The 16,303-nt window shown below is 45.8% G+C and overlaps 1 protein-coding gene across 1 annotated transcript; it reads left to right on the top strand.

Moving 5' to 3' along the window:
- Positions 1–600: 600 nt before the first annotated feature.
- Positions 601–1,268, top strand: LOC147084091 (uncharacterized). The gene has a single exon (XM_085979897.1). It carries the CDS (start codon positions 633–635, stop codon positions 1,266–1,268), a length of 636 nt encoding a protein of 211 aa, XP_085836023.1. The 5' UTR covers positions 601–632.
- Positions 1,269–16,303: the final 15,035 nt, after the last annotated feature.

Raw genomic sequence — 16,303 nt, 5'->3', positions numbered from 1 at the left:
CTCAGACCGAACATCACGTCAAGAACAGACAGAGTCGTTCAATTCATCAGGACCTGAATCAATCGCTCCTCCAATCTGCTGGCACCCCAGAGAGTTCACACTGCTGAGAGACCTTTTAAATGTTCTGAGTGTGGTAAGAGCTTCAAAATCTACAAGTACCCAAAGAGACACCAGTGGCTACACACTGGGGAGAGGCCATTCACCGGCCCCGTGTGTGGAAGGGATTCACTCAGTCATCCGCTCCGATGATACACCAGCAAATTCACACTAGGGAGAGACCTTTAACCCACTCCGTGTGTGGGAAGGGATCAATTGCACCCTCCGTGCTGCTGAGACAGCAGCTTGTCCACACCAATGTGAGACCGTTGACCTGCTCCGTATTTTTGAAGCGATTCTCTCATTCTGCCACCCTCCTGAGACACCAGCTTGTTCACATTAAATGCTCTGACTGGAAAGAGATTTAAAAGGTCCCAGGATCTGAAGAGACACCAGCTGGAGAGAGCAGGAGAGATTCTGTTCACCTGCTTTGTGTGTGGGAAGAGATTCACTCGGTCCTCGAATCTGCTGGCACACCAGCGAGTTCACACTGGGAGAGGCCGGTGAAACAGTCCAACTGTGGGAAAAACTTTCAAATGTCCCAGGAGCTGAAGGGACACCAGCTGGAGAGAGCAGGAAAGAGGCCGTTCACCTGCTCCGTGTGTGGGAAGGGATTCGCTCAGCCATCAAGCCTGGTGAGACACCGGCGAGTTCACACTGCGGAGAGGCCATTCACCTGCTCCGTGTGTGGCAAGGGATTCACTCGGTCATCAAGCCTGGTGAGACACCAGCAAGTTCAAACTGGGGCGAGGCCATTCACCTGCTCCGTGTGTGGGAAGGGATTCACTCAGTCATCCCACCTACTGACACACCAGCGAGTTCACACTGGGGAGAGGCCGTTCACCTGCTCTGTGTGTGGGAAGGGATTCACTCGGTCATCCCACCTACTGACACACCAGCGATATCACACTGATGAGAGACTATTTAAATGTTCTGTCTGTGGGATGAGCTTTAAAACCTCTGAAGATCTGAAGCAACACCAGCGAGTTCACTCCGATCAGAGACCATTTACATGTTCTGACTGTGGGATGAGCTTTAAAAGCTCCAGGAATCTGAACGGACACCAGCGAATTCACACTAGGGAGAGACCATTCACCTGCTCTGTGTGTGGGAAGGGATTCACTTGGTCCTCGAATCTGCTGAAACACCAGCGAGTTCACACTGTTCTGTAGCGCAAGGCCCTGCAGACAGCTGGGGTGACATGAACATGGAATGGATGAATGTTTTATAAATTCTTGTACTGCTGTTTAATCTTTAAGATTGTTGTGCTGATGATTCCCTTTGTTTCACTGTTCATAGAAACATAGAAGATAGGAGCAGGAGTAGGCCATTCGGCCCCTCGAGACTGCTCCGCCATTCAATGAGATCATGGCTGATCATCCCTGTCCCTGCTTTCTCCCCATATCCCTTGATCCCTTTAGCCTTAAGAAATATATCTAACTCCTTCTTGAATATATTTAATGAATTGGCCTCTACTGCCTTCTGTGGTAGTGAATTCCACAGGTTCACCACTCTCTGGGTGAAGAAATTCCTCCTCATTTCAGTCCTAAATGACTTACCCCTTATCCTTAGATGGTGTTCCATAGAATGTACAGCACAGAAACAGGCCATTCGGCCCAACTGGTCCATGCCAGTGTTTATGCCCCACACCCACCCTACTTCAATTAACCCGATCAACATCTCCTCCCACTCCTTGCTCCCTCATGTGGCTTCCTCATAAATCCATCTGTGCTGTTCACCTCAACTACTCCCTGTGGTAGTGAGTTCCCCAGTCTCACCATTCTCTGGGTAAAAAAATTTCTTCTGAATTCCCTCCTGGATTTATTAGTGACTATTATATTTATAGCCACATAAGTATGATGAGATTCTGTTAAGCTGACCAGTATGTTGTTGTACTTTGTCTTTTTCTGATGAATGAAACATTACTGAGCCCCTGTACCCGTGTTATGGGATGAAGTGCCAGACAAGTGAAGGCACAATGTCTGGGTGTGAATCTAATAATAACCTCACGGACCGTATAGGTGTGATACCCAGACAGGCTTGTGGTTATAGTCTGGTCACAGATGGACTAAATTCCCTGAATTAGCAGGAGTTCAGGAGGCAGTCAACAGAGGTCCAAACAATCCCATTTCCTGAGCGGTAACCAAGCTTGTGTATAAGAACAGGCCACTTAAGCCGTTGTCAGTTGGAACAGACTCGAGAAGATCATGCGTGAATCCACTGTACTTCTATTCTCCAGATTGAGGGAATTATCACCCGATCTGTGTTATGCTGCGCTCTTAATAAAGTCTGGAGAGACAATTTGTGTTCTTGTGAGCTTGATTATCTGGTGTCCGAAACCCTGGGACTCCCGATCATTAGAGTCAACCTCAGTGTGTGGAAAGGGATTCCCTGGCGTATCCCACCCGCTGACACACCAGAGTGTCCACAGTGTGACTGCGGTGGGTCGATTCCACTGTTTCCGATGCCTTTAATCACATCCAGGACTGAACCATGTTAATTCAGGCAACTGGGGCTTGTTAATGTTAAGAGCCCCCAATAACTGGGCTGGATTTAAAGATTCTTCCTTGTTCTCAGTACTAGTGAGCAGAGAGAAGCTGATGTTATCGAATCATAGAGCACAGTAGGATGCCTTTCGGCCCATCGTGCTGGTGCCGGCTCTCTGAAAGAGCGATGCAATTAGTCCCACTGCCCTGCTCTTTCCCCACAGCCCTGCAAATTTCTGCTTTTAGTATATATCCAATTCCCTTTTGAAAGTTACTATTGAATCTGCTTCCACCTCCCATTCAGGCAGTGCATTCCAGATCATCACAATTCGCTGTGTAAAAAAAGTCTCCTCATGTCCTCTCTCGATTCTTTTGCCAATGATCTGAAATCTGTGTCCTCTCGTTACCGACCCTCCTGCCAGTGACAACAGCTTCTCCTTGTTTGCTCAATCAAAACCCCTCATAATTTGGAGCACCTCGATCACAGCGCCACTTAACCGTCTCTGCTCCAAGTTATATTGCCAATGTTTTGTGAATTGTTGCTGTGAAAGAAAAGACAGCCGTCCGTGGCTAAGTAAAGTAATAAAGGATAGTATCCGACTGAAAACAAGGGCATATAAAGTAGCCAAATCTAGTGGGAGGATAGAAGATTGGGAAGCATTTAAAAGCCAGCAAAGAATAACTAAAAGATTATTTAAGAAAGGGAAGATAGATTATGAAAGTAAACTAGCAAAAAATATAAAAACAGATAGCAAGAGTTTCTACAGTTATATAAAAAGAAAAAGGGTGGCTAAAGTGAATGTTGGTCCCTTAGAGGACGAGACCGGGAAATTAGTGGTGGGGAACATGGAGATGGCAAAAACGCTGAACAAATATTTTGTATCAGTCTTTACCGTAGAGGACACTAAAAATATCCCAACACTGGACAAACGGGGCTATGGGGGGGAGGAGCTAAACACAATTAAAATCACTAAGGAGGTGGTACTCGGTAAGATAATGGGACTAAAGGCGGATAAATCCCCTGGACCTGATGGCTTATATCCTCGGGTCTTGAGAGAAGTAGCGGTCGGGATTGTGGAGGCATTGGTGGTAATTTTCCTAAACTCCCTGGATTCAGGAAAGGTCCCAGCAGATTGGAAAACTGCTAATGTAACGCCCTTATTTAAAAAGGGAGGTAGACAGAAGGCTGGAAACTATTGACCAGTTAGCCTAACATCTGTGGTTGGTAAAATGTTGGAGTCCATTATTAAGGAAGCAGTAACAGGACATTTGGATAAGCATAATTTAATTGGACAGAGTCAGCATGGTTTTACGAAGGGGAATCCATGTTTGACAAATTTGCTCGAACTCTTTGAGGATGTAACAAACAGGGTGGATAAAGGGGAACCAGTGGATGTGGTATATTTGGACTTCCAAAAGGCATTCGACAAGGTGCCACACAAAAGATTACTGCACAAGATAAAAAATCACGGGATTGGGGGCAATATACTGGCATGGGTGGAAGATTGGCTATCTAACAGAAAACAGAGAGTTGGGATAAATGGTTCATTCTCGGGTTGGCAATCAGTAACTAGTGGTGTTCCGCAGGGGTCGGTGCTGGGACTCCAACTCTTTACAATCTATATTAACGATTTGGAGGAAGGGACCGAGTGCAACGTATCCAAGTTTGCCGACGATACAAAGATAGGAGGGAAAGCAGTGAGTGAGTGAAATAAAGAGTAGATTGCCTTTCAAAAGCTAGGCTTTATTAACCTTACAAAACCAGCAGTACATGTTGAGCACCCAGTCTCAACCAAACTGTAGAAAACTGAATTTAAGATGGCCACCACAGGTCACATGGAATCAACTAACCAATAAGTTTACAGCATATATCTCAAGGCAGGAAAACAGGCAACCAATTACAATGCTTCTTATAAAACAAGAATAATTACCACATTCACCCCTCCTTTTAAAATATACTTCAACCTAGGTAGCCTTTACAGTTTACAATTAGTTATTTATGACTAGAGCAATACATGTATAATGCCTTCAACAATTTTAAAATTTTACTATTAAATTATTAATTATTTTAAAAGTCCATTTTTAATCGGTCGACCGGATATCTTGTTCGTGTCGACCTTCTTAGCCTTGATGGAGTTCCTTGCCCTCCCACACCAGGAGACACAGAAATATCTTCTGCAGGGAGGCTATCAATATCCCGATTATCAACTGTTTCCGGATTGGAAGTCCCATTAGAAGGTAGACTGGGAGGGTCATGAACATCCATCGGGGGCAGACTAAGAGAATTGTAAGTGTCTGCAATAGGATTGGAAATGTTCGTAGTATCTGTGACGACATCAACATTATCTGAATTATGGCTATTGTTAATGTCCTCAGGAGAGGGCTGGCCACCACAAGGAGCTAAGTCTTTAACTGAAACCGTACTTTCTTTCCCATCTTGGAATCGAATGTGAGCATATTGGGAATTTGCCTCCAATAGCTCCACCTCCTCCACTAAAGGATCATACTTTGACAGTCTAACATGGCGTCGGAGCAGCACAGGTCCCTGCATAGTAAGCCATGAAGGTACCGAATATCCCGTAGTGGATCTCCGCGGATAGTCACATTAGTAGCCGTTGAAAGCAATGATCTAATGGAATGCAGGGCATCAGGCAGTACCATTTCCCACTGTGTATTCTTAAGGTTCCGGGATGTCAAAGCCAACATAACTGCCTTCCAGATCACCCCATTGTATCGTTCGCACTGTCCATTACCCTGGGGATTATACGGGGTAGTTCTGCTCGTAGAAATTCCCCGACTCTGGAGGTATTCCTTCAACTGGGAAGACATAGAAGAACTTCCCTAATCCGAATGGATATACGCAGGCATCCCAAAGATGACAAAAAGTTGAGTCAGACATTTAATAACTGTAGCAGCTGATACATCTGCACAAGGAAAAGCAAAAGGGAACCTTGAAAACTCATCCACAACAGTAAATATATATCGATTCTGAGTCGTTGAAGGAAGAGGCCCCTTAAAATCAACGCTCAGGCGTTCAAAGGGAGAAGTAGCCTTTATAAGATGAGGTAGTTGAGGCTTAAAGAAATTCGGTTTACACCGGGCGCAGACAGAGCATAACGAAGTCATCCGCTTGACGTCTTCAACTGAAAAGGGCAAATTCTTACTGCGTACGAAGTGTATCATCCTCATAACACCAGGATGGCACAAAGCATTATGAAGATTAATAAGCGTATCTCCATGAAGCACAGAACAATAAGCCCTCGACAGCGCATCAGCGGCAACATTATCCTTCCCCGGACGATAGACTATATCGAAATGGTAGCATGCCAACTCGATCCTCCACCTCATTATTTTATCATTCTTAATCTTTCCAAAATGTTTGACATCAAACATGAAGGACACAGATTTTTGGTCAGTTACTAACGTAAAATGTCGCCCAGATAAATAATGTCTCCATTTACGCAGTGCTTCTACTATTGCGTACGCCTCTTTCTCTATTGATGAATGTCTCTGCTCACTATTGCTCAGAGTACGTGAGAAAAAGGCCACAGGTCTTCCATTTTGGTTCAGGGTATCCCCAATTGCAAAATCGGAAGCGTCCGTCTCAATCACAAAGGGAACCTGCTCATCAATAGAATGCACAACTGCTCCAAGGATATCCTTTTTAAGATTATCAAAACACATCCTGGCCTCCCATGATAGAGGATATGTCGTAACCCGAATAAGGGGCCGGATCTTCTGCGAGAAGTTTGCAATCCAATTAGAATAATAAGAAAACAGTCCAACAACTCGTTGCAAGGCCTTAGAATTAGTAGGGCAAGGTAAATCAATCAGTGGTCGCAGCCGTTCTGGATCTGGTTTAATCTTGTTTCCCGAGATAATATACCCCAGTAAATTTACCTCGGTGGTCGAAAAGATACACTTCTCTTTATTGAAAGTTAAGCCAACTTTTTCCGCAACTTGAAGGAATCTTTCTAGATTAAAATCATGCTCCACCCTTGATTTGCCACACACCGTGGTGTCATCTAAATATGAGAAAGTGTCAGAGAGAGAATTATCACTTATAAAAGCATCCATTGCCCGTTGAAAACAGGCGACACCGTTAGTAACACCGAATGGTACTCGGCAAAACTGGTACAGCTTTCCGCCAGCTTCAAAGGCCGTATATGGTTTATCCCTCTTAGCGATAGGAATCTGATGATAAGCACTCTTTAGATCAATAGTGCTAAAAACCTTATATTGAGATACTTTATTGATAAGTTCATCAATCTTAGGCAGGGGGTACGCATCTAATTGAGTATACCTGTTAATAGTTTGAGAGTAGTCTATCACCATTCGCTTCTTATGTCTCTCATTAGTGGTGACAACTACCTGTGCCCGCCAGGGCGAAAAACTAGGTTCAATGATTCCTTCCGATAAAAGACGTTGAACTTCAGAATTAATAAATTCTTTATCCTGACTGCTATACCTTCTTGAATTGGTAGCAATTGGCTTACAATCCGGCATCAAATTTGAAAAAAGTGATAATGGAGAAATGAATAAAGAAGTTAATCCACAAATAGACAAAGGTGGCTTGGTTCCTCCGAAAGAAAGACTGAGGGACTCATGTAATTGAAGCACATCATGACCAATCAAAATGTCCGCACAGAGATTAGGCAGAACGGATAGGCGTATATCAGTATACGTATTACCTAGGAGAATTAATTTCACAAGGCAACAACCAGCTACTTGTGAGGTGAGAGTCGTCTGAGCCATACACACCTGATAGGAAACAGGCGAAGTTTTCAAACACTTCTCCCTCACAAACTGAAGACTTATAAAGCTCTCAGTACTGCCCGTATCTATAAGGGCCTTCACTTCTAACCCATTAACTTGGGCCATAACTATAGCTTTGTTTAGGCCATGGGAAAAGGCGGCAGAAACTGATGCAATAAACGCCCTATCTAAAGGCTGAATGGTCGCAGAGGAGGCAACCGATTTGCAAACACGTGCGTAATGACCTCCCTTGCCGCATTTACTACACACAGCCTCCCGGGCAGGGCACTTCAGACGGGGGTGCCGGGCGTTCCCGCAAAAATAACACTTCTGAATCCTAGAGGCAACAGCTGCCGAAGTAGAAACTGTTTCAGAATCTGGCAAACCACTCCTATTAAATCCACGTAACTCCCTTTCAGCCGAAACCACGGTCGCAGGCCGATCAAAAAGAGCATAAGAATCCGAACTTCTCTGAGCCAAATCCAATGTAGAGGCTTGCTCAAAAGCACTCTTAAGATCCAAGATCTTATTTTCTAATAACCGCTGACGAATTGATCTAGACAGTAATCCATTAATAAATGCATCCCGTACCGACTCTTCCCTATGTTCTTCTGCAGACACGGCCTTATAATTACAGTTAGCACCAAGGCACTGGAGTGCTTGTAAATAAGCATCCAAGGATTCTCCCGCCTGCTGCCTACGGGCAGATAAAAGGTGACGTGCAAATACCTCATTTTGGGGTTTAACAAAAAAAATTTCCAACGTAGCAATAGCCAATTCATAAGCTTCACAGTCCAAAATATACTTATACACATCCGGAGCAATGTAGTTGATTAGTATATCTAACTTATTTAGAGATTGCTGATCCAACACACCCAAAAAGTTTTTAAATGTACGATACCAATGTTTCCATTGATCATCCACTCCTGCAGAATTAGGGTCAGCATTAAATCGTTCCAGTCGAAGATATCGTTCCATTATAGCAAAAGGTTAATAAATTGAAATAAAGAGTAGATTGCCTTTCAAAAGCTAGGCTTTATTAACCTTAAAAAACCAGCAGTACATGTTGAGCACCCAGTCTCAACCAAACTGTAGAAAACTGAATTTAAGATGGCCACCACAGGTCACATGGAATCAACTAACCAATAAGTTTACAGCATATATCTCAAGGCAGGAAAACAGGCAACCAATTACAATGCTTCTTATAAAACAAGAATAATCACCACAGTGAGGAGGACATAAAAAACCTGCAAAAGGACATAGACAGGCTGGGTGATTGTGCAAAAATTTGGCAAATGGAATATAATGTTGGAAAGTGTGAGGTTATGCACTTTGACAGAAAAAATCAAAGAGCAAGTTATTATCTAAATGGAGAGAAACTGCAAAGTGTTACAGTGCAAAGGGATCTGGGGGTCCTGGTGCATGAAACACAGAAGGTTAGTGTGGTGTATGTGCCTTTAAGAGCAATTGTGGTGTATGTGCCTTTAAGAGCCCCAGGTGTGCGTAATGCCGGTAATTGCCACTTGGGCTATATAAGCCTGTGTATTGTGTATGTCCTTCAGAACCCCCCCCAGACTTGCTTAGTAAATACCTATGAACCAACTCCTGTCTTCAGTGTCTTTATCTACACACGGACACTACAGTGGCGACGAAGTGGAAACGGACTTACCTGCAATTCGGCAGCACCTCAAGGACATCGATTCCTCCAGCGTCCAGAAGACTCAAGGAAGTAAGAGATACTGTGGTTTCACCAGCTGGCCAAGCTGGTGGCAGGTACTGCGCTAATCCTTCCTGGGCGTCAGGCTGGGGCTCCAGCGGCGGGCTCTACAGCTGAGACAGGCAGCGAAATCGGAGGCAAGCAATAACGGACTGGGAGGGTGCACTCGGGAGACGGCCGGCGCGGCAAGCAGGTCAGCGTTCAGACCTCCGTCGGGAACGAGTCTCCAACAGTGAATAAACGGAAACCACAGTAAAACAGCGTTGATATCGGCAGCAGCGGCGGGAAAGCGCGGGAAGCGCCATATCGCTGCTACAGAAAAAAAAAGCGCGGGAAGCACCATATCTTTTCTGAAATGCCTAAATCTGGTAATATTGATGCTTTTGATAGCGAAATAGAAGATTGGACCACATACGTGGAAAGAGTAGAGGTTTATTGCACTGCAAATGGAATAGCAGATGAAAAAAAAGCTTCAGTACTTCTGAACTTAATGGGCGCGAAGACATACGGGCTGTTACGAAACTTAATCACTCCAGCCAAACCAAAGGACAAGAATTTTAAAGAAATTGTTGATACCCTGCAGGAGCATTTAAACCCAACACCGCTGCTGATAGCAGAACGATTCAAGTTCTTCAAGAGAAATCAACACAAGAATGAAAGTAACGCTGATTACCTAACTGAATTAAGAAAGCTATCAAAGTACTGCCAATTCGGGGCAGGACTATTGGATTATCTTCGAGACAAATTCGTTTGCGGTCTCTTAAGTGAAGGAACACAAAAAAGACTGCTTTCTGAAAAAGATTTAACATTGTACAAAGCTTTCAGTATGGCTATATCATACGAAGCAGCAGCAAAAGGAGCTGCAGAGATACAACAAAAGACACAGGACTTCGGCACCCATGAAATGACACAGGAGTTCGGAAGATGTTATCGCTGCGGCAGATCCACCCATAACCAGAGGGACTGCTGGTTCAAGGGCAAAGCATGCAGGCAATGCGGTAAGATTGGACACATTGCACGGGTATGCCAATCTGGACAAAATAAATCCACTGACAGAAAACAAAAAATCAATAAAGAAAAGTACAGGAAGGTACAAATGATGACGGACAATAGCTCCGAAGACCAGAATAGCGATAGCGACTCCGGAAACAAGAGACTAAGCTGTCTCAAATTACATAATGTACTTGCCAAAGAGGATTACCAAACCATTTGGGTTACCCTCACAATAGCAGGGTCCCCAGTTAAAATGGAGCTAGATACAGGATCAGCTCTAACCGTAATAAATCGACGAGATTACGAGAGGCTATTTTCGCATATACCTCTAAAAGACACATCTATTATCTTAAAAACATATACGGGGCAGAAAGTATACCCCAAAGGAAAAATAAGGGTGCCTGTGGTATACAACGGCAAAGAAATACAAAAGTTGTATTTATACATTCTACAAGATGGTGGTCCACCGTTGTTGGGACGTGAATGGATAAGGAAGATACGTTTAGACTGGCACTCCATTCAGGCACTGACGGTGACCAGTAAGGAAAAAAACAATGATGACATCATACCTGAACGATTAAAAGACATCTTGGCCAACGCCAAAGAAGTGTTTCAAGAGAAACTAGGAACCTTGAAAGGCATCACCGCCTCAATAAAAGTGGAGATGCAGCAATTCCCAAATTTTTTAAGGCAAGACCGGTGCCATACGCAATACGTCCGGCAGTCGAGGCAGAGCTGGAGAATTTGGAAAAGGCAGGCGTATTATCCAAAATAGATTGGAGCGAATGGGCAATACCCATCGTTCCAGTCATGAAAAAAGCATTGAAAAATAACTCTGAGGAACAGAGAAAAATTCGCATCTGTGGGGACTTCAAGGTGACTGTAAACCCGGTCCTTCACACGGTACAGTATCCTCTTCCGAGGATAGAAGATATTTTCGCCTCACTATCAGGAGGGAAACGTTTCACAAAAATTGACTTGGCACAGGCATATCTACAGATGGAGGTTGAGGAGACCTCTAAAAAAATATCTCACAATAAACACACACAAAGGCCTGTACCAGTACAATCGACTGGTTTTTGGAGTAGCATCAGCTCCAGCTATCTGGCAAAGAGCTATGGAGCAAGTCCTGCAAGGGATTCCGGGGACTCAGTGTTACCTAGACGACATCCTTATAACAGGAGAAAACGACGAGCACCTTGCCAATTTGGAGCAGGTGCTCACTAGGCTGAAAGAACGGGGCCTACGAGCAAATCGCCCCAAGTGCGAATTTTTCCAAAATCAGATATCATATTGTGGCCACATAATTAATAAGGAAGGGTTGCATAAGTCACCTGAAAAAATTGAAGCAGTTATAAAAGCCCCAGCACCTGAAAATGTTTCACAATTGAGGTCATTCCTGGGATTAATAAATTACTATCATAAATTTTTACCGAACTTATCAACTATTCTACACCCTCTTAATGATCTTCTACAGACAGGAGTGATTTGGAAATGGAACGAAGACTGTAAACGTGCCTTCCATAAATGTAAAGACTTAATCACATCCGAGAAAGTTTTGGCTCATTACAACCCATCACTACCAATCAGACTGGCGTGCGATGCATCCCCTTACGGCATAGGAGCGGTATTGTCCCATAGATTCCCTGATGGCTCGGAACGGCCGATAGCTTTTGCGTCACGCTCATTGAACTCAGCTGAGCGTAACTATTCCGAGATAGACAGGGAAGCACTCAGCCTGGTATGGGGAGTGAAGAAATTCAACCATTACCTACACGGACAAAAATTTACCTTGCTGACTGACCATCAACCCCTCATCTCCATATTCAACCCTAAGAAAGGTGTCCCCATTATGACGGCACAAAGACTACAGAGGTGGTCCCTTTTTCTAGGGGCACACCAATACAACATTGAATACAAAGGGTCAAAACAGCATGGGAATGCTGACGGTTTATCGCGCCTGCCGTTGCCAACGATAGAAGAGGCACCTACAGTAGACCCAGTAGAGATATTCCACTCTACCATAGTGGAATGTCTACCGGTGACAAATTCTGCCATTGAAAGGGAGACCAGAAATGACCCTACTCTCTCACGGGTCTACGATTTAACAATGAAGGGATGGCCAGCACATGGCGAACCACTGTTGCCAGCATTCTCGCAAAGAAGAGAACAGCTGTCAGTGTGCCGAGGAATCTTGATGTGTGGATCCAGAGTGGTGATTCCACCCAAACTCCAGGATAAAGTGCTAAAGGAGCTTCATGAGGGGCATCTGGGTGGAGTGAAAATGAAGAACCGAGCTAGGGCGTTTGTATGATGGCCTGGTATTGATGGAGACATCGAAGACATGACCAAGAGCTGCCTAGGATGCCAGAAGGTCCAAAATGCTCCGCCACAGGCCCCTCTACATCCATGGGAGTGGCCCTCATCTCCCTGGCAAAGGGTGCACATCGACTTTGCTGGCCCATTTATGGACTCAATGTTCTTAATCGCAGTTGATGCACACTCCAAGTGGCCGGAGGTAATAAAGATGTCCTCCACCACCACGGAAAAAACCATCACAGTATTAAAGACCATATTTGCCAGGAATGGGCTGCCGGAACAGATATGTTCTGATAATGGACCGCAATTTGTGTCCGAAGAATTCAGAAAGTTGTTAAAGAACAATGGGGTAAAGCATTACACGTCCGCCCCATACCATCCCGCCACCAATGGATTGGCTGAAAGGTTTGTCCAGACCTTTAAGAAGGCCATAAAGGCCATGGGTAATGAAGACATAAAACTTCAGCACAAGGTGGATAACTTCTTATTTGCATATAGGAATGCAACACATATGGTTACAAACCAAACTCCCACCATGATGTTCTACAATAGAAACCTAAGATGCCGGCTGGATTTGGTCAAGCCCAACATCCGAAGGGACGTGGAGACCCGGCAGTTTCAGGGCATGAATGAAAGGCCAACTAGGGCCTTCCAGATAGGCCAACCGGTTTTGGCCCGGGACTACCGTACCGAGAAATGGCAGCCTGGAACTATCTGCACACGACTAGGACCACTGATGTATACCGTGGACATCGGAGAAAGCATAATAAGGCGCCATGCTGACCAAATCATCAAGTCATCCGAAAAGGGACAACCTACACCACCACGCTATACATCTAACGATGAAGTAGAGACACCCATATCTACCTCCGATCCGGTGATACTGGAACCCGATGAACCCGACACTGGCCTTCAAGCCGAATCAGCCTTGCCAGAAGAACCTACTACACCACCAGAAACTACTACACCCCCGAGGCGTTATCCGGACCGAGTCAGGAAGCCTCCTGAGAGACTAACTTATAATTAATTAATACAGCAATGTATATTATTTTGCATATAACATGTAATTAATAATTACTTAAAATATGATGTACTATTTAGGTAGAAGGGGAGGAATTGTGGTGTATGTGCCTTTAAGAGCAATTGTGGTGTATGTGCCTTTAAGAGCCCCAGGTGTGCGTAATGCCGGTAATTGCCACTTGGGCTATATAAGCCTGTGTATTCTGTATATCCTTTAGAACCCCCCCCAGACTTGCTTAGTAAATACCTATGAACCAACTCCTGTCTTCAGTGTCTTTATCTACACACGGACACTACAGCGAGCTTGGTGTGAGTGAATTCCACAGGTTCACCACTCTCTGGGTGAAGAAATTCCTCCTCATCTCTGTCCTAAATGGCTTACCCCTTATCTTTAGACTGTGACCCCTGGTTCTGGACTCCCCCATCATCGGGAACATCCTTGCTGCATCCAGTCTGTCCAGTCCTGTTAGAATTTTATAAGTTTCAATGAGATCCCCTCATTCTTCTAAACTCCAGCGAGTATAAGCCCAATCGACCCAATCTCTCCTCATACGTCATTCCTGCCATCCCAGGTATCAGTCTGGTGAATCTTCGCTGCACTCCCTCCATGGCAAAACATCCTTCCTCAGAAAAGGCGACCAAAACTGCACACAATACTCAAGATGTGATCTCCAAGGCCCTGTACAACTGCAGCAAGACATCCTTGTTCTTGTACTCGAACCCTCTCGCTACGAAGGCCAACATACCATTTGCCTTCTTCACCGCCTGCTGCACCTGCATGCTTACCTTCAGCGACTGGTGCACAAGGATGCCCAGGTCTCGTTGCAATTCCCCTTCTCCCAATCTATTGCCATTCAGATAATAATCTGCCTTCCTGTTTTTGACACCAAAGTGGATAACCTCGCATTTATCCACGTTATATTGCATCTGCCATGTTTCTGCCCAATAACCCAACCTGTCCAAATCATACTGGAGTTTCTCGTAATCCTCCTCACAGCACACACGCCCACCCATCTTTGTGTCGTCTGCAAACTTGGAGATATTACATCTAGTTCCCTCGTCCAGATCATTAATATATATTGTGATAGCTGGGGTCCAAGGACCGATCCCTGCGGTACCCTGCTAGTCACTGCCTGCCACTCGGAAAAAGAGCCATTTATTCCAACTCTTCGCTTCCTGTCTGCCAACCAGTTCTCTATCCAAGTCAATACCTTGCTCCCAATCCCATTTGCCTTAACTTTACACGCTAATCTCTTATGCGGGACCTTATCGAAAGCCTTTTGAAAATCCAAATACACCACATCCACTGCTCCTCCGACAGTGCGGCACTCCCTCAGTACTGCCCCTCCGACAGTGCATCGCTCCCTCAGTACTGCCCCTCCGACAGTGCGGCACTCCCTCAGTACTGCCCCTCCGACAGTGCGGTGCTCCCTCAGTACTGCCCCTCCGACAGTGCGGAGCTCCCTCAGTACTGACCCTCCGACAGTGCAGCGCTCCCTCAGTACTGCCCCTCCGACAGTGCGGCGCTCCCTCAGTACTGCCCCTCCGACAGTGCGGCGCTCCCTCAGTACTGCTCCTCCGACAGTGCGGCGCTCCCTCAGTACTGCCCCTCCAACAGTGCAGCGCTCCCTCAGCACCGCACTGGAGTGTCAGCCTCGCTTTATATGCTCAAGTCCCTGGAGCGGGATTTGAACCCACAACCTTCTGACTCTGCTATCCACTGAGCCACAGCTGACTCCAGTCTTTTACACAGTTTCATCATAACTTCCTTGCTTTTTGCACTCTACGCTTCTTCTAAAGCAGGGGAGTTATGATGAATTGTTAAACAGTTTTTTGCAGAGTGACCAAGGCTGTGTGTAGGAAACAATTGTGCATTTGAAAGAATCACAGAATCTACAGTGCAGATAGAGGCCATTTCGGCCCATCGAGCCTGCACCGACACATATCCCACCCTATCCCCGTAACCCCACGTATTTAATCCCCTAACACTAAGGGTCAATTTATCATAGCCAAATCAACCTAACCTGCACATCTTTGGACTGTGGGAGGAAACCGGAGCACCCGGAGGAAACCCACGCAGACACAGGGAGAATGTGCAAACTCCACACAGACAGTCGCCCGAGGCCAGATTTGAACCCGGGTCGCTGGCGCTGTGAGGCAACAGTGCTAACCACTATGCCACCGTGCCCCCCTTGTATTGTGAAGCTTGTGCCCCTTTGCCAGGCCCGCTGCCTGCGGCCCCTCTCTCAGATTCCAGCCCCAGCTCTGTGCTGACTGAGCTGCTCTCACCTGGGGACAGCGCGTCACAATCGGCCCCAGCACACCTGAGCTGGAGAGGAGGCCCCGCCCCCTTGCCGCGCCGCCATTGGTTGGAGGACCAGGCCCGCCCTCGTCCTATTGGTCAGAGCTCCCGTCAGTCACAGGCCGGTGCCGGTATATTGTATTCGCTGCTCACGATGCGGTCTCCTCTACATTGGGGAGACCAAACGCAGATTGGGTGACCGCTTTGCGGAACATCTCCGTTCAGTCCGTAAGGGTGACCCCGAGCTTCCGGTCGCCTGTCATTTTAATTCACCGCTCCATTCCCACTCGGACCTCACCGTCCTTGGCCTCTTGTATTGTTCCACGGAAGCTCAACGTAAACTCGAGGAACAGCACCTCATCTTCCGATTAGGCACTCTGCAGCCTTCCGGACTCAATATCGAGTTCAACAATTTCAGATCATAAGCTCGGCCCCCATTTCATTTTCTCTTGTAATTGTTCCACTCCTTTTCCCCCCCCCCCTTCTCTTGTAATTGTTCCACTCCTTTTCCCCCCCCCCCTTTCCTTTTGTTTCTCTCTCACACCTGGCAGCTATCTTTTGCCCTGCCAGTACACTTTACACCTAATCCCAGCCTATTACCATCTCGTCTAGCTT

This window comes from Somniosus microcephalus, unplaced genomic scaffold (genome assembly GCF_052327205.1).
Source record: "Somniosus microcephalus isolate GS21.2 unplaced genomic scaffold, FLI_Smic_1.0 scaffold2, whole genome shotgun sequence".
NCBI classification, from domain to species: Eukaryota; Metazoa; Chordata; class Chondrichthyes; order Squaliformes; family Somniosidae; genus Somniosus; species Somniosus microcephalus.
This window is presented reverse-complemented; position numbering and strand designations above follow the sequence as displayed.

Bases quoted from the DNA above. Each gene is read 5' to 3' on its own strand.
- LOC147084091 (XM_085979897.1), top strand. From the start codon at position 633: ATGTCCCAGGAGCTGAAGGGACACCAGCTGGAGAGAGCAGGAAAGAGG.